At 42.6% G+C, this 24,904-nt stretch overlaps 3 protein-coding genes across 7 annotated transcripts; all 3 read left to right on the top strand.

Moving 5' to 3' along the window:
* Positions 1-4,472: 4,472 nt before the first annotated feature.
* LOC138195751 (E3 ubiquitin-protein ligase ZFP91-like) lies at positions 4,473-10,754 on the top strand. The gene is made up of 11 exons (XM_069145399.1): positions 4,473-5,131; positions 5,404-5,435; positions 5,513-5,644; positions 5,743-5,779; positions 5,915-6,001; positions 6,124-6,279; positions 6,746-6,790; positions 6,875-6,953; positions 7,044-7,158; positions 7,286-7,385; positions 8,850-10,754. The coding sequence occupies exons 1-11, from the start codon at positions 4,797-4,799 to the stop codon at positions 9,724-9,726; spliced, it is 1,995 nt and encodes a 664-aa protein (XP_069001500.1). The 5' UTR covers positions 4,473-4,796; the 3' UTR covers positions 9,727-10,754.
* A 1,166-nt stretch (positions 10,755-11,920) lies between these two features.
* LOC138195750 (ciliary neurotrophic factor-like) lies at positions 11,921-14,892 on the top strand. The gene is made up of 4 exons (XM_069145398.1): positions 11,921-12,064; positions 12,176-12,318; positions 12,861-13,172; positions 13,724-14,892. The coding sequence occupies exons 2-4, from the start codon at positions 12,190-12,192 to the stop codon at positions 13,856-13,858; spliced, it is 576 nt and encodes a 191-aa protein (XP_069001499.1). The 5' UTR covers positions 11,921-12,064; positions 12,176-12,189; the 3' UTR covers positions 13,859-14,892.
* A 548-nt stretch (positions 14,893-15,440) lies between these two features.
* On the top strand, positions 15,441-24,860 carry LOC138195745 (uncharacterized). Of its 5 annotated transcripts, none has more exons than XR_011178051.1 (8): positions 15,442-15,705; positions 17,227-17,336; positions 17,517-17,601; positions 17,695-17,890; positions 18,328-19,403; positions 19,539-20,335; positions 23,725-23,933; positions 24,587-24,860. XR_011178051.1 is itself a non-coding variant. In XM_069145386.1 (8 exons), exons 1-8 carry the CDS (start codon positions 15,614-15,616, stop codon positions 22,046-22,048), a joined length of 2,808 nt encoding a protein of 935 aa, XP_069001487.1. In that variant the 5' UTR covers positions 15,444-15,613; the 3' UTR covers positions 22,049-23,093. The 5 variants fall into 5 exon arrangements, 4 of the variants coding, with proteins under 4 accessions (XP_069001489.1, XP_069001490.1, XP_069001487.1 ...); XM_069145386.1 differs by lacking the exons at positions 23,725-23,933; positions 24,587-24,860 and adding exons at positions 21,497-21,703; positions 21,804-23,093 and having other exon boundaries at positions 15,444-15,705; XM_069145387.1 differs by lacking the exons at positions 23,725-23,933; positions 24,587-24,860 and adding exons at positions 21,497-21,703; positions 21,804-23,093 and having other exon boundaries at positions 15,618-15,721.
* The last annotated feature ends 44 nt before the right edge of the window (positions 24,861-24,904 follow it).

Below are 24,904 nucleotides of genomic sequence, written 5' to 3'. Positions count from 1 at the left end.
CATGGAACATAAATAACCTGGTTATTTACATGTGAGCAAATTAACCACTGGTATGCAACAAAATTGGGTTATAAGATAGTGATCAAGTGTCCCTCAGAGTTGTGTTGCCATCTTAAGGTGTTTATTGCAGAGGGAACAGTGTTGTTGTTTTGCTGTTCCAATGTAAAGCATTGTTTGAGAGTCAGAGTCCACCTACCTCACCTATGCCTAAAAATGGCCCTGCCTGTGGAAATGTCTGATCACTGCAAGTCAGCTGCAACAACAACAAAAAAAAAGGGACAAATTTTCAGGAAACTGCTGAGAAAATGTGGAATCGTTCATGCTTTGTTTAGACAATCAATCAATACTGAAGACTATTGAATATATTATGAATGTCATTCCCACTAAAACACAGCGGGACAGAACTTCACTGATAAGGCATCAATATCACGAGCACCAACATCTAAATATTGGTCTGTAGAATCTGATCTAGGAAGTTCGTCACAGCCCCTTAGTTGTCTTTCTTTCTCTCTCACACACACACACACACACACACACACACACACACACACACACACACACAAGTTCTTGAACTGACATGAACCGGGTAGGTTGAGAAGCTCAAATAAGTACAGATAAATCTAAAGAATGTGAGTCATTATATAAGAAAAATAAAATCACACTCACCTTTAAGCACCACTGCCAGGAAATCTTGTTTCAATCTTTATGTCGCTTTTAAGCGTAAACAAAACTTGTTTCCAAAAACCAAAAAGAGCTACGTTAGGTCGTTGTCTGAAACCAGTTCTTCCTGCTTTAATGATACCTGCCTGCGCACCTCACAGCAATGACGAACATGTAAAATAGATCAATTGAAAAAACATGCCTGCATTGAGTGATAGTAAAATCAACTTTAGGAAGAAAGGAGGTTTTGGTGGGTACAAATGTGTTATTTGTTATATAGCTCTTTGTTCGATGACAAAATAATGACAAAATATCAAGTAGATTTCTGTTTGAAGGAGCTTTTACAATATTTCCCTGCTGAAAATAGTTCAGCCTACTGGACACGTGCTCTGATGGTCACGGATAACAGTCAGTAGAAAGATCCTGTTCAGCTATAATATTAAATACTATAAATATAATTTACTGAATTTCCCCACTGTGGGATTAATAAAGTCCAAGTCTAAATCTAAATCTAATCCATTCTGTACACATTCATTATGACATATGAAGTCATGATGCAGCACAAAAATCCCCTTTAATTCAGTTAACCCTGCTATGACACACTCATCAAGCAAATCCCTGTCTTTATTCAGTGATGGCTACAGACATTTCATACAGGAATTGTTTTGTGTTGAGTAAACAACAAAAATTGATTTCGTTCCTGAACATAATCTATTTTAATTTGTTTACCAAGGACGGTTTCATTGAGAATAAAATGTGCTCTTTTCCAATAACAACTCAACGCTCAACAAGAAATCAATTCAAAGTACTTCATGAAGAAGACAAGATGTTCAATAAGCACCAGCAACTGTTTAAAAAAAATACACACTAATGGGATTTTACAATGAAATTTGACATGTTAAAGTGTACTAAATAGACTAAAACATTAAAGTGGTGAATAAAAAGTACAAATTAGAAATAGTGTATTAAAATGAACCTGCACTGTATAAATATAGACCTGCATTTTATTCATTTTGAGGTAGGTTCAAAAGCTTTAAAAGAACAGAGTTGTAATTAGACCTCAAATTTGATGTGTTTATTATCTTGTCTTAATCTTAATGAGGACTCGAACAATGATTCAGAACAAGATTTTCAAACCATTGCACGGACCTAAATCCTTGTGGCAGTGCAGGATTTTAAGAGAAAGTATGGACAACTGAAAGTATCAGTTGGTATTCTTAATGTGGATGTCAATGTAGATCAGAGTTTATGACTACACCATGATTTCAGACTGGGTTTGAGGTCTGCAACACTGAGCATGGACCTTTAATAGTTCTACTTTGATGCCAAAGGTATTTCTGGTATGTATTTAACTGGACATTTGGCACATTCAGTCACTGCAGATCATATCATGAAACAATTATTGCTGCACATCTTGACTCACCTGCCAGCAGGCTTAGAAATAATTCACACTTCACGGTTGCAAGTGACGACTATCCATGAGCATCGAGCGTATCTGACAACAGTGCAAAGACAAAGAGAAACAAATTCAAGGAATGTTCCCTTTATTCTTTGCAGTCCCTGATACCTACAGCAGCATGTTCAATATGTTATCAAGACAAAGAGAAACAAATTCAAGGAATGTTCCCTTTATTCTTTGCAGTCCCTGATACCTACAGCAGCATGTTCAATATGTTTTGCTTACTTACGTCTGTGCCTTTTGTCTGTGTGGGCCACACTTGCGCAATTTGAAAAATTGACATAGTGTGGACATTGTAGACAGCGTTCGTCTGCACTGTACAGACATACGTCTTTTTTTTCTACATGACTTCTCTATGACTTACTACTGAAGATAGTTGTTTTTTTCTTTGGGACATTATAATGCTGGATTTATTCATTCATTTTGAATTATTCTAAATTTGTCTCCAGATAATCAGCATATTTAGAGAAATCAGTCTTTCAGTTTCAATCTATTTTACAGCCTTTACTGTTATTATAGTATGTGTAGTGTGTATAATAAACTACCTACACTAAACTTAAAAGCCCTATCACCTTCATGCTTACTGACAATTGCACACTTCTCTCACATTATTGCTCAGCTGTAACTTCAATAAGAAAAAAAAAAGCCTGGAGTCCATGTGGACATCCTCATTTTTCTTTCATTTACATCCTCATTGTTACATACAAGTTTCCCACTGTTGAGCCAGTTGATACATGAGGACCCATCCACATAATCCCTGATTTGGTTTTGAGTCTTATCCTGGTGTGGATCATTTTGTGATGTTTTGCATGGAACATAAATAACCTGGTTATTTACATGTGAGCAAATTAACCACTGGTATGCAACAAAATTGGGTTATAAGATAGTGATCAAGTGTCCCTCAGAGTTGTGTTGCCATCTTAAGGTGTTTATTGCAGAGGGAACAGTGTTGTTGTTTTGCTGTTCCAATGTAAAGCATTGTTTGAGAGTCAGAGTCCACCTACCTCACCTATGCCTAAAAATGGCCCTGCCTGTGGAAATGTCTGATCACTGCAAGTCAGCTGCAACAACAACAAAAAAAAAAGGACAAATTTTCAGGAAACTGCTGAGAAAATGTGGAATCGTTCATGCTTTGTTTAGACAATCAATCAATACTGAAGACTATTGAATATATTATGAATATCATTCCCACTAAAACACAGCGGGACAGAACTTCACTGATAAGGCATCAATATCACGAGCACCAACATCTAAATATTGGTCTGTAGAATCTGATCTAGGAAGTTCGTCACAGCCCCTTAGTTGTCTTTCTTTCTCTCACACACACACACATTCACATTCAGTCACTGCAGATCTCAGTCACCTTCCAACCTACAGTTGCATTACAATGTAGTTACAACATAAGAAAACAAAAACGGGCAGACATTGTGAGCATGTTATAACAACAACATAATAAGTAAGTTTCAGGTTTCTGCAAATGGATGTTAAACTACGAAAATCAATGCACAATACTGTCCAGTATTTTGTCATAAATACAAAAACCATGCATATTCATTTTTTTTTACGCTGACTTGATCACCCGACTTCTGACTAATTGTCTCATGATAGACTTTACTTCCCTGCCAAGTACCACCAAGTGATTGAACTGTCAAACAAGAGCAGCCACATATTTTTCTTCGGTTGGTACACTTGAGTACCAATGTGCGAGATAACCCTGTGACTAATCTTCATGATAGTGTGCCATTGCTGGTCCTGGCAACACCATTGAGGCGAAGCAAATTGAAACTTGGAAAATGCAGAAAGTTCCTGCTGGGAAATTGCAGAAAGTTCCTGTTTCCTGTTTTGACACAGGAACGAGGAACTTTCAATTTGCTTCACCTCAATGGTGTTGCCAGGACTAACAATAGCACACTATCAGTTATTCATGAGCGGAGGGTGTCTTTTAGTTTATCATTTTGTCCTCCGTGCAAGATGGCCTTGTAACTGCAAACGGTAAACGGCCAGCCAGCCAGCCCTGGAATCTTTATGCTGAATTGCAAAATATGGAAATGTTTTTTTTAATCTATCTATCTATCTATCTATCTATCTATCTATCTATCTATCTATCTATCTATCTATCTATCTATCCATCCATCCATCCATCCATCCATCCATCCATCCATCGTAATAGTAGTAATAATTATTGATAAATTTCTTATATCCTAGTTCAATGCGTTTTTCTCCATTTTCTAAACCGAAAAGGACAAACCCAAGTGTTGTCATTCTAACTACATTTCCCATGACCACCCTTGTTTATTATTTAGTATGGAAGCCCGTATGTCCAAACGCGATGTTCCCTGATCTGCGCCTCTGCTACTGTTCTTAAAGGAGACGTATCCCATTCAGGTGTAGACTCGGTCAAAGAAATAAGAGGTATGCTATAGCTTTAAGAAGTAAATAATGCTGAATGTTTGTAAAAAAATTATTTTCTTCATACTACATAACTTTATTTTAAATGAGGCAGTTAATAAATTGCGAGCATAATGACCAAAACCTGACTCTTGAACGAGCGAACAAAACTTGGTCCGGCTCCGGCCTTCTCTGTTGGTCCTAATTTCCCTATGATCATAAATAACTGGCCAACTAGCCTCAGCTAAAAACAAAAGTCCGTAAAGGGGTCGTGACAGTACGAGCCGGTATGGACTCTGGGGAAGACGGGGCGATGAGTATTCGTCCCGGGACGGAGACAACCGCAGACTCAACGGCGGCCGCGAACCCATCCCCGGACTCGACTGAGCCGTCCAGCGGGAGAAGGGGAAGTACAAGGCGGATAAAAGCTGCCGTGCCCTCTCCCGACTCCGGTGACTCTCGCTCTTCTGCCGGGGCTCCTGTGCGTGTTTTGAGAGCCAGAGGAGCTGCAGCTGGAAGGACCAGCGAGTCAAAGAATGACACCTGCAAGAAAAAGCCAGCAAGTGTGCACCGTGGGAATGGGAAACCTGCTGGACCCCTCGCCAAACACAAACCCATCAGGCAGTAAGTGCGTGCTCAAAAAGGGCATGGCAGCCACTTTTCTGCACATCACTCACGTAACTAGGTAGCTGCATCACATGCAAGAGGCTTTTTAGAGACTCTTGTGAGATTGCCCTGCAAGGAGACTTGAGGCTGCAGTTGTCGGAAGTGTGTTGTATCACTGGGGTTTCTTAAAGCTGTAGGTTTGCCAGATAGTGCAACTAAAACCAAACCAAACTGAGGTGAATGCATGTGTTTTCCAGCTGTCGCTTAACTCTCTACTCCCTCTCACGCAGAGCTGCAGTAAAGAGAGCCACGGCCAATAAAGGTAACCCCACATCAACAATTTTGCTTTTGTAAAAAATTTGAACAAAATGTGTTACTAACACACGTTGACTTCCTCAGCACCTCAACAGACTCTGGGACTGAAGCTTACAAAATCTAGGAAGGGCAAAGGGAGACCTCCAACCAGAGCCTCTTCCACAACACAAGAGACAGCATGCAAGCCTGAGGCAGACACAGAGTCTTCATCATGTGGTGAGAGGAAGATCCCTTGCTTTGTTATTGCTACATGTAAAATGGTGCAAATGTCATTCGTCTCAGACTGAATTGACCGACTGTGGGGTTTTTTTCAGGAGAGGACACTGGCGCTGTGAAAGGTAGCAATGAAAAGTGAGTGTTTTTTTTTGTTTTTTTTGTTTTTTTTGTTTAAGTCATCACATGAGCATCAGAGAGAATATTGGATTTCTGTTTGGTGTATTTGTGGAAATTTCAGTGTGTCCAGCACGGTGTCGATGTCCCTTTTAGCGTTGCAGATCCAAACGTGGCCCCTGACAAGGACCTTCCTTTAAGAGACGACCCCGATGACCTCATCTGCACACCTGATACAAAGACGTATGCTGATCACCCTGCTTGTCAAAAATGAGCATCCGTCACGAATGGTTCTTTTAATGGAGGACAAGATGAATGTCAAAATGTTTGTCGTAAATTTTTATTTATATCTTATAACTTTTTAGGGAAAAATCTAAGCGCCGTACAACACTACGCCGCAAGGAGGTCAAGAAGGAGGAGACGGAAAAGGAGGAAGAGAACGGCGTCAAAAAGGAAGAATCAACGGAGATTGTTGTGCAGCGAGAAGATGGAGAGGCTGACGATACAGAGCCAACGAAGAAGTAAGTAGAAGATGGACGGAGAACTTCTTATACTGAGATAATAACTGATTATTTAAAAATCAAAACACCAAACACTTTTTTTCTTTTTTTTTTTTTTTTTAATGTGAGACTTCCAAAGTGAAGATGAAAAGAAAGCGAGTCAGAGCAGATTCAGTATTCGAGCTTCGTCTTCCAGAACGACACATTTGAGCAGCAGTACGACTAACACACACAATCCCTCGAGATGTAGTAAAAACAACCTGTTGTAGCAGAGGCTGAAGTAAATATTACAGCAGCACACATCACTTATCCAATTGCAGTGCTAAAAAAAAAAATATGCTGACCTGCTTCTGACCTGTTATTTTCATAATTCTTCTATTTTGAATGGGATTATTTTCATCATAAATCCTTCCTAATTTATAATTGATTCATTGCGACAAATCTATTTGAAATCTATAGTAAACATCTGGCGTTGTTTTCTCTGTAGGCGAGGTAAACGAGATGATAAGTCCCCTCGGCAGCCGAAACGAAGGTACTTTGGTATTTCTTATTGATTTTTGGCGTTATTTGAATAAAGCGTGATTGTTTCACAGTTTTTTCTTTTATGTGTGAACAGGAAAAAGCCACCGGTGCAGTACGTCCGCTGCGAAATCGAGGGCTGCGGTACCGTCTTAGCCCACCCGCGCTACCTACAGGTCGGCCACACTGTCAAGTGTCAACTATCTTGTCAAGTTTTTTGAGTGTTTAAAATACGTAGATCGTCATTTGTCATCTCTGAATTTCAGCATCATATAAAATACCAGCACCAGCTGAAGAAGAAGTATGTGTGCGATCACCCCTCATGTGGACGCTTGTTTCGGCTACAGAAGCAGCTGTTGCGCCATGCAAAACACCATACAGGTGATACCAGGCGACGTGAGAGCTGTTCGAAATGCCTAGCCGTACGTACCGAGGCAACAGGTGGTGACTGAAAACGTTAATCCCATCATGTTTGTTTGTTCGTTTGTTCTTGTCATCTGTCTTTCAGACCAAAGGGATTACATCTGTGAGTATTGTGCTCGGGCATTCAAGAGCTCCCATAACTTGGCCGTGCACAGGATGATTCACACAGGGGAGAAGCCAATACAGTGAGTCGGAACAGCATTTCACAACATCCATCTGTTATCTCTACCCGCTTTATCCTGAAAAGGGTCATGGCGGGGGTGACTTATTTATTTCACCCAGACAGGGCCGCACCTAGGATTGGACCCGGATAACTAGGGTAACTATGGTAACCACTATACCACAATTCACAACCTGCTGTCACAACAGATAAACAAGGAAGAACATAAAAAGCAATGTCATGCGAATTTGGCTTTTGTCCACTTTTAGAAGGAAGAAAGATCGCCAGTTCAGATCAGCAGGTTCTTATTTATTTATTTAGGATGATCGTTAGTCAGCTCCGGTAACCAACATTTACTGCTCCTTCCTTGTCCCCATTGTGACGGTGATAAACATGTCGGCAAGTTTGTGATGTGGTTGCAGTTTGTTTATGTTTAGGCATCAAGCTTAAGATCTTATCTTACTTTTACATGACAACTTATGAATTAAGTACACAGAGACTTTTTTCCTGCACTTGATCCATCCAGAAACCCCCTAATTTGTCTGCCTTTGCAGATTTTGTGACTTCTTCCTTTGATCAAAATCTCTACAGCCACCTGAATTGTGTGCGATGATAAATGCCTAGTCATTGGTCTGATAAGGTCAGGGTTAGGTTAGGTAGTTACTTTATTAATCGCAGAGGGGAAATTTTTTCGCTACAGCAGCATACAGAAGCAATAAGATAATAATATAATAATAGAAAAGCAATAAATAACAGCCTGATTTGATGGGTATTAACATCAACAGTATAATATTTACAGTTTATACAAATGTTCAGATTAAATGAAGACATTCAAAACCCTTTTTTTAATCTTTAAATGGTCTGGCACTTATTTTATTTTTTTTATTTGTATTAATATTACATTATTATATTAATATATTTTACCAGCAATGTTTTCTCTGTATCTGTTGGCCATTTTATAAAACAAATTAGTTTATTTGTGGTGTTCATTTAAAGTACCATCTCACTGTTTAACCAAGAGTAATAGTTTAATATATTTAAGTAGTTTTACTGAAGTACTATATGCACATACAATTCTGAAAGGGATGTAATTTACTTTGTGTTTTAATTTTATTACTTTATACTTCTGCTCCACCAGTATAGAAGTATATAGTATATGTTACTTTGCTGATGAAGTTTTTAATTGTGTTGATTTTATAATTCAGTATACTTTGGCACACATAGTATATCAAGCTCAGCATCATTCCAGGCAAGTACAATATATACATGATATTATTAATGTCTCAGGAATAATAATGATTAAACTGAATAGAGTATAATATTACTTTGACAGAGACTTTTATCTGTAATGGAGTATAGTTTACCACTTGTACTTAAATAAAGGCTCTTCCATTGAATTGCACTGAGATTGAAGAGAAGCGTAAGAATGAGACTTGAGCTTTCAGTCAGTTCAGATTGTAACCTGTTCTTTGTCTCCACCTCGTGGCAGGTGTGAGATCTGTGGCTTCACCTGCCGTCAGAAGGCGTCCTTGAACTGGCACATGAAGAAGCACGACGCGGAGGCCTCCTATCAGTTCTCTTGCTCGATTTGTGGCAAAAAGTTTGAGAAGAAGGACTCAGTTGTTGCCCACAAGGCCAAGAGCCACCCAGAGGTGCTCATAGCTGAAGCCTTAGCAGCTAACGGTGGCTCAACGATAAGCATTCCCACCTCGGTGCTCGAGACTGCCCCGGCGGTCACCCAGGCGGAGCATCCCTCCGTCAGCCGAGGGAGCCAGCAGAGTCAGGAGAGCCTAGAAATTCAGAAGAACCAGGAAGCGATGGGTGGTATGCTCACTCCTCTGCAGCAGGTGGTGCTCCCACTCGCTCCACAGACTCAGCTGGATGTATCTCAAGGCCAGTACCTCCAGCTGCCCACGCATCATGTGGTGCAGTTGGCACACCAGCAGCAGGCCCCGACCCTGCTGCACCTCGCCACCGCTCCTCCCGTTCAACTCTCCAGCGCCAGCCACCCTCAGCTCATCCAGCTCTCCGCCTTTCCTGCCAGCGCGGTCACGTCCGCCCCTGCGGACTCGCCGAGCACCCTCCTGACCCTGAGCTCTGTCACCACCCTGGCCCCCACCACCTCACTGGCTCCCCAGCAGGCTCTGCACTGGGGGAGGGAGGCTGACCAGGATGCGCACATTCCCGGGGAGGGTGAGCTGTGGGACAGGGTGGTGGTGGGCGAGGGCCATCAGGATGTAGGGGAAATAATGTGGGAGGGTAACGGGGAGCGGAGGAAGGAAAACGAGGGCATTGTTTGGGAGAGGGAGGGAGACAGACAGATTCTGTTACAGTGTGCTGAAGTTCACGGAGATAGTTTGATCTAGATAGGAGGACACAACATGAACTGAAGGGCAACTCTACGTACAGAAATATGAGGGAGACACATATAAGAGAGAGAGAGAGCTTTTATTTTGAAGAGACAAAATACTGAAGGACTTGATAAGCTGACATTTACAGATATTTAAAATGATAGAAGTTATTTCTTTGTGGTATACAACAGTAGTTACGTTCAGTACAGACCTACAAAGCTACTTTACATCAGGGAGAATGATTTTTAATACAATAGATGAGATTAAATACTCTTATTTTACCACTTAATATTTCCTAACTTTTTATTTTGTCATGTATAAATGTGTTTGTATGGTTTTTTTTTTTTTTTTTTTAGTAAACAAACTGAAAGTTCATCGTCCATGATGAAGGTCAAAACGTACTTTTATGTCCTCGTAGTATCCCTGTTGTGTTTCTATGCATCTGTTTGCAAGCTGAATGGGTGAGTATTATTGACATAATTATGTTGACTTGTAGTTTCAGTTACTTAAAAGGTATTATATCTGGGCAACAAACTACAACCAAATGAGGTTGTATTTGTAAAATAATTTTTGTAAGATTATAGGACATTTAAAGATGTTGAATTTTTAGTCTGGAATTCTAAATTATTTTATTTTTTTGCTCTTTTGAGACATTACACACAAATCTAAAATAAGTAGTTTTGAAGATATGTTGCAGCTTGTAAAGAAAAGGTTTAAATCTGTATGTTTATTTGATTTTATTTGTCCACGTTTCAGGCGTATCACACTTCCAAATAGTACTCCGTGCCACTTAATTTAATTTGTTGTAACAGAACTTTGATTTTGTTCCACCTTATGCAGGCAGCAGGATGATGATCGAAAAATATATTGTAATCTGCATGAAAATGGATCATTTTTGTCAGCAGTGTTCTTTTGAAGCAATGTTAGATGATGAAATATACCTCTGTACACTGCCATAACTACTGAGCACTCCAGGGCTTACACTCGTAATTTATAGAAACATGTGTTCAGAATAACTATAATTAAAGATATTATGCTCTGAAGTATTTGCTTTTTTATTTCTATACATATTCTTTGGAGGGTACAGCTCTAGTTTATTTGTGTATCAGCAACATTACAAAATAATTCAACAACAACATGGTGTAAATATGACCGACGAGGCTAAATAACTTTTAAAGAAAGGAACTAAAATGCAAAACAGAATCAAAGCACATGTCAATGAATACAAAACATTCCAGAGCAGATGGACTTCACAAAGGAGAACAAAACCATTATATTTATTTATTTATGATACATAAAGAGAGTACACTGGTAACCAATACCAGACCTAACATTTGGCATGTTCACTTAAAATACATCAAAGGAGTAACATTGGAAGCACCAGGACAGTTTAATAAACAATTTATTACAGTTGATTTTGTGGCTAATATCAAAAATTTGATAAGACTGCCATTTTTCTCCCTTAAAATTCATTTTGGTGGATCTTTAAGTCAGGGCTCCCTCTAGTGCACACTATGTAATACCACAGTTAATCTTTGAAATTTCTAGCCTAACTAATTTATTGACCAAAGTGTGCATGGATATCAAGAAGACAATATATTTTTGATTAAAACTGTCAAGGCTACAAAAACCAAACCCAAAAATCGGATACCTTTTGGTTTCATGTAAAACAAATAATAAAGACATATTTAAGGGGACACTTTATTCAGAGAAACACATTAGCAGTAACAAGCAAATAATAATATAAAGAAAAAAAGTCAATCATTTAGTTTTAAGGGGAGATTGTGTAGTGTATTTAGTTGTGAAAATGTTAATTTGTCACAATAGCAAATACTTTTTTTTATTATTATTATTTAATCTGTAACTGATGTAAAAAAATAAAATAAAATAAACAGGCAACTGTAAAAAACAAACATCACATTTTCCAAACAATCCTTGTGCTCATTCTTACAGTTTAAACGATTTTTATTGGTTCAGAAAACATGAATACAGTAAACTCCATGTCGTTTTCCATAATGAGCCCCGGTGACTGAACAGAGTACAGAGTTTGTATTATTTGTGGAGGGATGGGTGGGTCACACGGTGACGTTTTTTTGGGGGGAGAGAGAGGGGGAAAAAGGGAAAAAAGAAAAAGCCCTCCTGTGCGTCCCCCTAAAACGCCCCTGTGGCTTGCGGAACCAATTAAATCCCCTCTCGTTGCCAGCACGCCAACATGAACGCCGACACAAACACGCTCCACTGACGCTCGCTCCGAGGATCTCCGCTCCGCGTTCAAAACCGGGAAAGTGTCCAAAAACATTCCGCGCGTGACCAAAACAACGCAGCGTCGGTGTCAATATTTGTTTTGTAAATAGTGAGTGTCGGGGTGTGGGGAGGAGGTGTGTGTGTGTGTGTGGAGGGGGGGGTTTAACTTCCCTTTGCTCGGTCTACATCCCGCTCGCCGCTGACCCACCTATATAAACAGGGCTAAAGGGGGAAATGGCAGAGCAGGAGGAGCCGCAGATAACCGTGCTGGACGCGCCGGTGCCCGGCCCGTCGCTGACGGGGAATGCGGTGTCTCTCGCCCGGCTGCTGCACCACGAGTGTTCCCATCTGCTCCAGCTATATGTGAGTTGTCACTGCTTTCTGCATCCATCGCAGTCCGGCCGGCAGCGGGACACCCTCCTCCCCCCCTTCCTTCCCCCCCCCCCCCCCCCCCCCCCTTTCACGTTATTTGTGGCTTCATTGCTTTTTTTCATGTGAACATGCTTCGTAGATTTGATTTATGCATGTGACTTTGGCTGTATTTAACATTCACTTGTGGGCACTTCTTGGATGGAGGTGCTGTGGTGCAGAGTGTAATCATACTAAAATACAGCCCCCTCCTCCCCTCTGCGTCCCCTGGGGGGTATCTAATGGATAGAGTGTATTGGATTTGTTTTTTTTTTTCTGCTGCCATGCTTCTGTGCCTCATCATTCCTTTAAAAAAAAAAAAAACAAACGTAATTGATCAGTCCACCCACTATGGCTGTCACTTAGTGTTTACATCCTAAACAGGATTAATGGCACAAGCGCAGAGGCATCTTTAGCATGAAGAGTGTGGGGGGGGGGGGGGGGGGGGGGGGATCATCACCGGTCTCTTGGCTTTTTTTTATTTTTTTTATTTTTAGAAAGAGAAGGAGGCCTTCTTGTCGGACCACACCCCAGACAGTGGGCGCATCGTGTCCCTGTCTCCAGACTCGGAGGAGCCCAGCACCGCGGAGCAGGTGCAGCTGCTGCACTCGGCTCTGCGGCAGTGCCTCGGGCTGCTCCACTGTGTCGCCCTGAAGGAAGAGGAGGAGTGGGGAAACCTGGAGGGCGACTACGAGTCCATGAGGAAGACCGTCCGGGCCCGGCTGGAGATCTTGCTCCACATCATCAAAAATCTGGCGGGGGTCGATGGCACGAGCCTGGAAGTTACCCCGGATCACCAGTGTAACGAGGTGGAGTATCTTCTGCTCGTTAGTGGAGGAGTTTTGTTTCTCGTCTGCTCAACACTGCCATTCATCAAGCATTAAAACAAATATACACCGAGGACCATCAACGCATCAAAATAACACCAGTTACAGCATTTGAAACACTTTTGTACACTTTCAAATGACACAATTATGTAAAATATAGAAATCACCCAACAAGCCTTCATTTTATTCTTGTTTTCTGCTCAGTCGGTGTGCGATTATTGTTTTAAGCTTACTAATCAAAGCACTGCACAGTTTCCAATAAATAAACGAGTAGAAAATCAAAACTATTTCCCCGTTTGTTACTCAAAAGGCCAAGTAACCTTCCTCATCTCGACGATATGCTTGTCCTGTTTTTGTGAGATAGTCCGACTTTGCCAAACCCGCTTTACAAAAACAGTAATTTCACCTCGGAGAGCGGTGAGATCTGCTGCTGCCTCTGCTCGGTCGGTCGGTCTGTTTGTGTTATTTTGCCTTGTTCCTTTTGTGCTGCGTGTTTGTAACGTGTTTTCGATAAGCGGTACTCTCCCGTGCAGGAAGTCGACGGGGGAGTTTTCGAGCTCAAAATGTGGACGTACCGAGTGCTGCTGGAGCTGATCCACTGGGCCGAACACGCCGTGCGGACCCTCCACGTCCTCCACGCGGAGGGGGAAGAAACAGAAGACATCTAAACTTCTGTGTTTCAATCCAACAACATCTACGAATAAACGTATTCAGCACTAACAGCCAGCTTCCCCCCCCCCCTTTTACCAGTTAGAAATACAACGAGATGTGGAATATACTCTCTGAGCTCTTGACGTTAAAAATGTACTGCTTAACTAAAATCACAACTAAGCTCCTTTAACAAAGCTAAGTAGACAGCTTTTCCCAGACGTTGGTATTTCCACAGCAAGTGCGAGAATGACCTCTAGTTTGCCACAGTTGATATTTCCGTTGACAAAAAAGTTTTAAAAAAAAATGAGTGGAGACTTTTGATGTGTGTAAAGGTTAGTTTGCTTCGTGCGGCGGCAGAGTTATGTTTGAAAATGTCCCTTTATTGCTTTGTATGACGTGAATAATTTATTTTATTTAAGTGGATTTACCGTGGATGACTAATTACCTGTTATTCAAAAACACTCCAATAGCTACTAACTGCTAGAATACAGCCAAAAATCCATGACTGACAAAACTGTGACTGATGTGCAACTGAATGTGGAGCCGCTTACTATTTTAATAGGTCTCCCAGCTTTTAATGTACCACATTATTAACTAACCTTAATAATTCCAAATCGCATTTCCTGTTGTCTTGTGTTCGACTGAATGCATGTCTTGTTTCTGGTTTGGCACACGCCGTGATGATCAAGTGTCGTGTTTTGCTGCTCTGATCACCAAGTTCTCTGATGTTATACTTGAATGTGCTGCTACACTGTTCACAAGTTTGAACTCTCAAACCAGTGGTTCTGTTAACTTTTTTCTGCACTACCTGTCTTTGGTAAACAGAAAATAGTTTGAGAACCAGTTTATTGGACTGGTATTTTACAGTAAAGAATGGAGCCAAAATTGTTAAACGCTTTCTGAACCACAACAACGTCACTTGTAGTGTTAAATGCCTGGCACAGCATACCCTGTGGTACTCCCAGACTTGCTGGTATGATGATGCCAGGTTTTCTTTTATCTTTTAAAAACTGGACATACAGTGAAGATTAAAACCCAATTTTAGACCCTTTGTGTTTTGTTGGCTTTCCTTTTTTTTTTTTTCTTGTTTAGTGCTTCACATATTCAAAATGCTGTAAAACAAACTGAAGAATCAAATTTGTTTTCTTTTGAAACTTTATTTTGAAAGGTCTAATTTACCGGTGACTTTTTGAAAACACAGATTTAAAAGATAAAAAAAAATGACCAAAAACTCAAAATATATATCTTCTTTTTGTTTGCTAAAATGTCATTTACACAAAGAAATACAAATATTTTATTAGTACCACAGCAGGAATATTTGCAATGTTACTGCAAGTAGACAGCAAAGGCAAGATGTAGTAAAAAAAGACAATATATATATATATATATAACGTAAATAAATATATATAGAGGGGTGTTATTTTATTTATTTAGTTTTAGGGGTCAAATGTAATCAGTTAAGCCCTTTTTTTTTTTTTTTTTTTTTTTTTAGGAGCCCACTTATTATTGTTATTTAAAAAAAAAAATAGATTAAGATGGGGCATAAAATAAATCTGTTGTTGATATGATTTGAAAGCGTTGATTTAACTGCGCTCGCACGTGCGTGTAAGATTGAATTAGATCAAAGGTCTCCTCGTGCCTCCGCGGTGATAGGTCTATATCCCGGTAGAGGTGTGCGCACCCCATTTTACCAATAGAACCCCAAAGGATGTTGTGCACATGCGCGTTGCGCGAGCTACCGGAACGCGAGAGGTAGGGGAAGGCAGTTCCTAATGGCGGAGAATGTACGGTCGCCTTTTGACTACCGGGAGCCACCGACCCTCGACAGCGACGGGGATGGGAGCAAACCGCCGCCGCCGAGGGGGTGAGTGAAGCCCAAAGTGAGCCTCCCGAGTTTTTTTTTTTTTTTTTTTTTTCGGTCGCCGCGAGCGGGTTGTTTTCACCGGGGGATTTTTTAAAGGAGGGGGGGGGAGGAGGGAGGGAAGGAAGGAGAGGAGGGAGGGGAGGGGGGGGGGGAGCGAAACGCTAAAGACGCACGCGCTGCGAGCGTGCGCGCCTGTTTTTTTTTTTTTTTTTTTTTTTTTAATCCGCGTGCGTGATTTCATCGATATAATGCAAAAAAAAATAAATAAATAAAAACCAGAGAAGACGAAAGTGTTTTTTTTGTTGTTGTTGTTTGGTAGCGGGTTGCAGCAGCAGCTGTGCCCCCCCCCCCCCCTTCCTCCACACACTCCCCGTCCCTCGCCTCCCCCCCCCCCCCCCCGGCTCGCTTTGCATTTAATTTAACCCGCCAGCCCTTTATTTTATTTTTATTTATTTTTATTTTGATGTTTTGATGGGACAGAAGTAGCATCGGCGTTAGCTGCTGGAAGCTAACACGCTAGCCTCAGTTTAGCACGCACCCAGCAGGAGACACGTGAACCGGAGAGCCTCTATCATTTTATATATATATTTATATATATATATCTCTCTTTCTCTCGTCGATAATTAAGACCACGTCCTGTTTATCCAAACGGTGTTATTTCAGGCACTCCTCGTCTCCTCGACGCGGTGCAGATCCAAACGGACTCGCGGCTTGTTTTGAGTAAACAAAAAGTTGCAGACCGCGACACCGGAATTCATCCGAAAACAAGTCGACCTGTGAATTACCGACACGTCGCTGCGCTTAATCGGTCTCTTCGTTAATGTACACAGTCTGACGTGATTGAATAAAGGGGTGTGGCCGGTTTTTTTTTTTTTAATTTTTTAATATTTTTAATATTTGTTTGATTAAACCTGCCGTCTTCACCTTTTTTTTTTGCACGGGTGCTGATTGACACGTGGTTTTCCAGGTCAAATTTGGGAGGGAGGTAAATCAAGCTGTGAGATGCTGGTCAGGCTATATATATAATCTGTAAAAAAAAAATGCATTTTAATTGGTCGTATTTCAAGCAGAAAATGCCACACGTTTCCTAATGATGGAGGTCTGTTGGTTTGTCAAAACAACTTCACAGGGAATTTAAGGAAAAATGAGGACATTATTCAGTTTTTGTTGATATTTTTATTCAATCCCTGCAACTCCAGGGATCCGTATTGGGGTTGTGTGCCTTGCTCAGGGACACTATAAAGCTCCCTTTTTTGTATTTTTACCAAAAACAATATATGCTGGAAAAATTCCACTTCCAAAATGGCTTTGTGTTGATTGCTTGTCAAATCAAGGACATTAAAAAAAAAAAAGTTAATTGGAAGAACAACAGCTGGCTGACTGAACCTGACTGAAGTATTGCGGATGTACCTCTCAGCTCTCAATACTCCGTCCGAGTATTTAAAGAAAGAAAGTCCTCGGTGCTGCTTTGTTGGGAGTATGTCGCGATGCTAAATGTCGACCTTTATTTTGTTTTTACAGCCGCGTGTGTGGTAGAAAAAGGAAGGGGACACCTGTGAAGGTGTGCGACCGAGCGTACGTGACGGAAGATGAGGAAGAGGAGAGCATGTCGGAGCACAGCTACAGCCCCGGTACGTAGAAACGCAACACAAACCCTGTTTGCCACCCGGTGTTGGGTGTATTTATTCACTCTGGGGCTTATGGAAAACCAGCTCACCGTGTTTTACCCTCCGTCTTCCAGACACGAGGCCCGACGTTGGTTTACGAAGCGGTTGAGAAGTGCTAGATTTTAACGGTTCACTTTGTCGTAGGTGACGGCCAGTACCCAGAGGGTGCAGAAGACCGCCTCCCTCCCCCTGGGAGTCCCTACTACCTGCCTGATCCCACTCAGCTTTGGTAAGGACGACTCTCACCACTCTGCCCTGATGTGTTTGTTGTTGTTGTTTTGTTTGGGGAACCATGTTGCTGATATCGGTTTACGTTTTCCAGTGTGCCGGAGTTGGGGGAGGAGGGGGCAAGTGGCGTTCGTGGACCCGTGCTTTTCCATCCGCCGCCCAACTGTCGGATTCGGGAAGTCCACTGCGGGACCCAGGTGCGGCTGGTTGTCATAGCAATCCGAGACATCGCCAAAGGGGAGGAGATCACGGTGGACTACAGCCTGACGGACTGGGGCGAGAATGCAATGGTGAGCCGCTGACTTTGTGGCCATGGAAAGACTAAAACTAACAATTGTTGTTGTAGTCCAAGCCTCATATTCTCCTGTGTGACAGTGAACCGCGTCACTAGTCCGCCTCCTGTTAAAGCAGCGATTGCTTAAAAACTACCCTACCCAGTTGTTTTAGGAAAATTTAGGCCTTTTTTTTTTTTTTTTTTTTTTTTTAAGTAATCACTATATGTTGACAATCTGTTTCTAAAAGATTCATGACCGCAGTAGGAACCAATGAGCTCCGGGTTGGGTACGACAGATGAGAGAAGGAAGTTAGGCATCGATGTTGTTTTGTTTGTTTGCTTTTATGGGAAATTGTTGACAACAGAAAAAGAATGTTCAACTTATTCTTTAGATATACAGTAAAACTCTGAGCTAACGACATGTGCTTTATTTTGAAATTTATGTCTAACCAGGAGGAAGAGGGGGGACCGCACCCACTGTCCCTTTCTGTTTCCGATTACCTTACCCCCTCCTGGTCGTTGTCACCCTCATCCTCCCCGCTCACACACTCTGAACCAAGCGACTCGGACCGAGAGGAGGATGAAGAGGAGGAAGATGACGACGACGATGACGACGACGAAGAGGAGGAAATTGAGGAGATACGGGGCCGAATGCTTCGGCGGCGCAAGAAGCGCAAGTTGCCCGCCGCGGTCAATCCGAAGAAGAAGAGCGAGCCCGCCTCCGACAGAGGACCCGGGCGCCCCTGCTCCTCCTTTTCCCACCCAGCACCTGTTGCTGCGCCCCCGGCTAGATCCCAGCCGCCGGTCAGCTCCCTGACGCCCCCGACCACCAACATAAACAATAACATCAACATAAACATCGGCAGCTCCAGTGGCGCCACGGTGAGCCGGCGGCAGCACTGCCCGTACTGCGGCCGCCACTATCGCTCCCTGGCACGCCACCTGGAGAAGCACCACGCCAACCAGCCAGACGTCAGGACGGCCATGGAGCTGGCCCACCTTCACACGCACAACGCCCCCAACGGCAGCGCCCCGCACCCCCACCCGTCGTCGTCCTCCTCCACCGCCGCCACTCACAGTCATTCCTTTGCTGTCCCTCAGCCCTCCGCCTCCAACCCCGCCCCGCCGTCTCTCTTCCCCAGGGAGAGGGAGTCGCCCGCCACCCGCTCCAGCACAGGCGGCGTCTCCTTCTCCCTCTCACTTTCACCAACTTCTTCGACTCAGCCCACAGCAGCCAAGAAGGGGCCCAGCTTACCGCCGCCCGCCACGAAACAACTCCCCTCACCCCCGACGGTGTCGCGGGTGAAGAGTCCGTCGCCGCCTCCGCCCTCCACTCCCAGAAGGGGTCGGAGGATGAAGAGGGAAAAGCAGGAGGAGCAGCAAAAGGTGGAGGTGGACAGCTCGAGAAATCAGGAGGACTTGGTTCCGCCTCCCACACCAGAGCCAGACATCGATCCGGATGAAGAACTGGAGCTGAGTGCAGAAGGGGAAGATGAAGCCCCAGAAGAGAAGAATGGAGAAATAGTAAGGTGCGGTTGGATTATTGTCTTTTTCTTTGCCTATCACGTGTTTATTAATGTTTTGGATTGTTGGTTGGTTCATTGTGATTTTAACTGTTATTCTAAAGTCATTCCCCCCCCCCCCTCTCTTTCTTCTGTTTCCAGCACACACAGACATCACATATCTCCGCTGCTCTCCTCCCTTTCCTGTTTGGTGGTGTACCTCCGCCGCCAGCAGCACTCCTCTTTCCTCTCTCTAACCCGGTCTCCTCACTCCGCTGAGGCATGGCGCCTGCTCTGCCACTCCAGCCTCTCCCTGCTCATCCTCTACAATCGCCACCGGGAGTGCGAGGTGGCCAAGCTCACGATCCAGGACTATCACAACCGCGTCACCCCGGCCGGCTCCAGCACCGGCCCGCCCTCTGGCACCGAGGCCCTCCTGTCCCCCTTCGAGCGCCAGGTCCTCTGTCATCTCCCCCGAGCCGGCGTGTTGGGAAAGCGCGGCCGCATCCAGCCCCTCATTTTCCCGCCACACTGTGAGTCCTGCCTGGACCTGCTTCTTCGAACCAGCCCCAATGTGGGTGTGGACCCAGAGAGCCCCTACGTCTTCTCCCGGCCCTACCACTCTCCTGCCACCCCTCTGCGGGGAACAGACCTCCTGAGAAACCTGGCCCGAGCGAGCGGGGCTAAAAACCCCGGAGCGGTGACGGCCACACGAGCGAGGCGGCAGATCGCCATCCTCACCCAACTGCTGCTGTTAGAGGAAGGTGAGGCCCAGGGGGGGGGCATCAAGCGGCTGGAGGACTTCCTGGAGCGGGAGTACCACGTGACCCAGAACTGCTCCACCATCATACGAGATCCGGCCCTGATGGGTCGCGTGGGTCGAGTTGTTCTTTATGGAGAAAAGGAGGGCGTGCTCTTCAGAGGGATGAGCCTGCAGCACATCTGTCTCGAGTTGGACGGTAAGGAATGACATCATGCATTTTCTTTGCCGACAGCATAAAAGTCTTTTGAGTTTATCAGCAGGTGTTTAATGCATGAAGTTCGGCTCCTGCGTACATTTTTGTATTCGAGCTCCCAATGCGGTCGACATTATGTGCGATGTTCATTTCAATGGAAACAAATTTAGCCACTGAAATAGCTTTAGGTGAAAACAAATAGTAGTCATGATACTTTTGTTTTTTTACTCCACAGATCTCATTGAAAACACAGTTTTTAAAAAGTATGTTTTGAAGTATTTTGTGCTTTTATTGGAAAGAATGAAAATAATAACATAAAGAACTGGGAGGTGATGTGCAACAAAGGAACTCAGCTGAACTTGAAATGATAACATCCCATCATCTCTACATCTCGAGCACAAATTATAACGAACGTTCACAACAGGTTTCTATGGATTATCCAATATAGTCAGTGACATTTTTCCTGGAAGGAGACGATATTTAGATCTCAAATGTAATTATTCGATTGTGTGAATTCAATAAAACATTTTGGGGTAACTTCAAAAATCTCATTTGCGGATATTTTGAACATGTGCATTTAAAGCAAACTATCTGCATTGCACAGGTAAGTATGAAAGTGTCTTTTTTTTTTTGCGTGAACATTTTAGGAAATTTGCTTATTTATCAGAAGATTTTTTTTTAAATTATAATCAGCTTATCTGAACATAAAGACAACAGGGAAAACAAACTGAGGTACGAGCACAAGTAAAGCTAACTGGCATGCCCTTTCTCATTTGTTTAAACCACACAGAAACCGAATTCAGTCTTTTATAATAACCTAAGCTAAACACAGCAGGCTGAGTCTATTTATGGTATGTCCCAAAACTATTTACCTTTCCCCTCGTATACTATATTCTTTGTCGTACATTTCAACCCTGAGTTTGTAATAATGAATCTCCCAGAGGTCCTGTGGGTTTCAGAGGTTAAAGCAAAAACATTTTACAGCCAGATTTGACTAGAATGCACCAATTTATTGACATTTTAAAGAACATTAACAATTTAGTTGACCCATTCGCTCATCTCTTGTAACAAGAGCTCCCCGAGAAATGTTGACTTGTATCGTGATCCATTTGATTTTTACTGATCGAGCCTCCTTTTTATATCTTTTTATTTTTTAATGTACAGTGATGTCCGACAACTCGGCAGATTCCTTTTCAGACGACTCTGACGCAGAGGAAGAGAAAGAGGAAGTCAAGGAGAAGACGGAGGTGACGGTGAAGAAGAAAGGACCGGGCCGACCCCCGAGGAAGAAGAGAGCAGCCGGTACTTCGCCCACCGCCAGCCCATCGTTAGCTAATGTCCCCAAGCGGAGATGCATCCCACCCAAATCAGGTAGCGCCCTGTCACCGGAGAAGCTTTCTTATTCATTTCATCCTGTTGGTTGTGCTTCCGTTCATTTACACTCTGTAACGCCTCCCTCTGTATCTCGCAGGAAAGCGGGGTGTGCTGAAGCGTCCCTGGTCTGAGGCGGAGCGCGTCGCCGTGGAGACTCACCTCAAGAGAAACCTCATAGAGCTGCGAGTCCCTGCGAAGGCGGACTGCGAGCGCTGCCTCGAACTCTGCCCCTTGCTGGTGAGCAACCAGCGAGACTGGAGGGCCATCAAGTTCTACGTCCACAACCGCATCCAGCTGCTGAAGAAGCAGGGGAGGAGGGAAAGCGCTGCCGCCGTCTGCTAGAGAGCAAAAACAACAACAACAACAACAAAGATGTGGCAGGTGACGGACACCGCAATGTAAAAAACTACCAGCAATCACAGCGAAAGAGGAAAACGCTTGTTCATGGTGGGGCGCAGTTTCTCTTTTCTTTCATGGGTGAAGTTTAGGTGCGTTTCTGGTCTCTTCACCCCGGTCATAAGGGAGTAGTGTAATAAAAGTGACTAAGCTAAGAGGACAGATGGGTCGCTGCAGTTTAAGGATCGTACGTACTCAGTGTTGCCCAGCGTCCCTTTTTATGATGTATTTTGAAGCGGTTGGACAAAACGTACTTTTAAGTGTGAATATACAGACACAGTGAAAGCTTTTTTTTTGTTTTTGTTTTTTTTTGTTTTTTCTTTTATGTCGTTTTTACTTTTATTAGATAGTTGACTGGAGAGTGAGCGGACATGTGGCAGAGAAAAGGTAACAAGCAACAAAGGTCTGTGATGCGGCGCGCGCTCTCGACCGCCAGCACACGATTACAGCTGAAAGTTCTCGGTCGAGCATTTGCTTCCGCTGAAGGCTGATGACCAAACATGAATGTGTAAAGCTTTGGAAGAAGAAACCAATGGTTCCAATCTTTAAAAAAAATACAAAAAATACAAAAAAAACACCCCGCAGACAGACTGCGTGTCTTCTGGACTCAAAAATGTACCATCATGTACAGTTTGTGTTCGATACTGACTGACATTGTGCACCCGGCGCCCAACTGACGAGTATTAAAAAAAAGTATTCCTCAAAGTCTCGGACCATGATGCACCTGTGAAGTGATTCTTGCATACCTCTATTCCATGAGCATAGTCTGACTAGTATGTATCAAGGCACGCCTACTTGAATTTATTGTGTATCATAATTTGAAAGGAAAAAAAAAAAACAACAACCGTATTTCAGAATCAGCGTATGATCATACTCACGATGTAAATACTTCCTAATCTATCAAAGTATGCAGTAGTGATGACAAAGTTAGTAGTGTGTTCTGGTGTACATACTGTAAATACTACCTGTACTTATTAAAGTGTATGACATTTTGCTGTGTTTTCTTAAAACTGGACTGTAAGTTGAATTTTACTGTGAAAACAGTGACACAAAGTAAACACGAACAACAAATACAGATTTAATATTGATTGCCTTTATTCAAAAAAGAGCTTTGCAGTCACACAAAAAAATGCAAAAGAAATTTATATTTTAACATCAAACATCAAGACATTTAAAAACGGGATAGAAAAAAGGACGTATATGTTGTTTACATGTACATGTTCACCTGTGATGGGGAGAACAGGAGTTTTCTAGGTCAGTTTCTACATAGTTGATAACTACTGGCCTGCGTTACATATTCCAACTACGCAATTTAATGATTTGTACATGCAGAGAAGACGATCTAATTAGTGATTTAGCTACAACAAAACTGTCATTCAACATGTGTATTTTATTTGTTTTTAAAGAAAATTGCTTTGAGCTTTAGTATAGTATTTTTCAAGTTTGTCATCAGCAATCGAAGCAACTTTAGAAACTTCTGCTCACAAGAATATAGATTATCCCAGCTAAAAAAAAAAAAAGATTATTATTTTATTTGTGCTCCCTTTACAGATTGCTGCCTGTTTTTCTGTCCAACTTTCTCCTCATGTCCCCCCCCCCCCCTTTTTTTTTTTTCTTTGAAGGAGCGTAGAGGACAGAGAGGAGAAGCAAAGCCACAACAAAACCTTTCCGGTCTCTTCTAACTCCAGGTTTCATCCTACAGCTGCTTTCAAAGTCCGCCGATCCACCTGAACCTCCACTGTCGCCCTGCACAGGTGATTTAATCCTGCTTTGCAGTTCGAAAGGCCTGAACCAGATAAACCTGAGGGTCCAGCTCCGAATCATCGAGCAGGTAGGAATATGACACTATTTTATGCTCCTGAAAAAAATCTCAAGGGTTTTTTGGCGAAAAATGTCAAAAAGTCACAATACTAGCTATTTCAAAGGAAGTGCTTGAGTACAAGAAGTGCCACCTTCATGCAATGAGCTTCGTACATAATTAGTACATAAATTAATTTTAGACACATATTGCTGTATATTTTCTCACAGTGGAAAAATGCACGATATAATATAACTGAAAAATGACTTACATTTTTTTTTTAAGCTTCAATAAAACTTGCAGATTAATCTTTATACAAAAAAGGAAATGCTTGTTAATACGTTGAAAACACATCAAAACTAATTCTCAAAAACCACACTGACATAGACAGCTAGCACAATCACAACATATGGTGTACGACTAGATAACGACACCTATTTTTATTTATTTATGTATTTTTTGTTTGTTTTTGTTTTTTTGACAATGAAACCGCTGTCGTGGCTGCACAGTGAATAAAAAGCTACAGCTGGCTCAGCTCAGCATGAAGACTTTAGGCAGCATCAAACAGCTTGACTTGGTCTGACGGTCAACAAAGTCCTCCTATCAGGACCGCTGAAGTTTACTAATTATGTTTATTTTGTATTTTTAAGAACCCGTTTAACTTTGTTAAAATCCTGTTTACTCAGAAATCGTGTCTTCCCTTCACACTTTCACCTCGAGAGTATGAAGGGAAGAGCCGGAGGAATACGAAAACCGAAACCAGATGGAGGAGAACATCCTAAAATCCCATCAGACATACCCCCATGAGGTGAGAGACAATACAAGACGGACGTTACGCCACCAATGTGGAGTAAAGTACAGGCACTTGTAGGGCGCGCGAAGGTATCGTCGACCCAACTGCCAAATAAGGTCTTCAACCAGGTTCTTTTTCGAGGCTCTTCAGGGTGAAAAAAGTGTAAATTTTTTTTAAAAAAGGCTGTCGAGCCTTGTTTGTGAGGACTTTA

Source organism: Embiotoca jacksoni, unplaced genomic scaffold (genome assembly GCF_022577435.1).
Source record: "Embiotoca jacksoni isolate LCO1_2020_lvr unplaced genomic scaffold, fEmbJac1.0.p SCAF_123, whole genome shotgun sequence".
Classification (NCBI taxonomy): domain Eukaryota; kingdom Metazoa; phylum Chordata; class Actinopteri; family Embiotocidae; genus Embiotoca; species Embiotoca jacksoni.
Note: the sequence above shows the minus strand (reverse complement) of the source record. Positions and strands in the feature narration are given on the sequence as shown.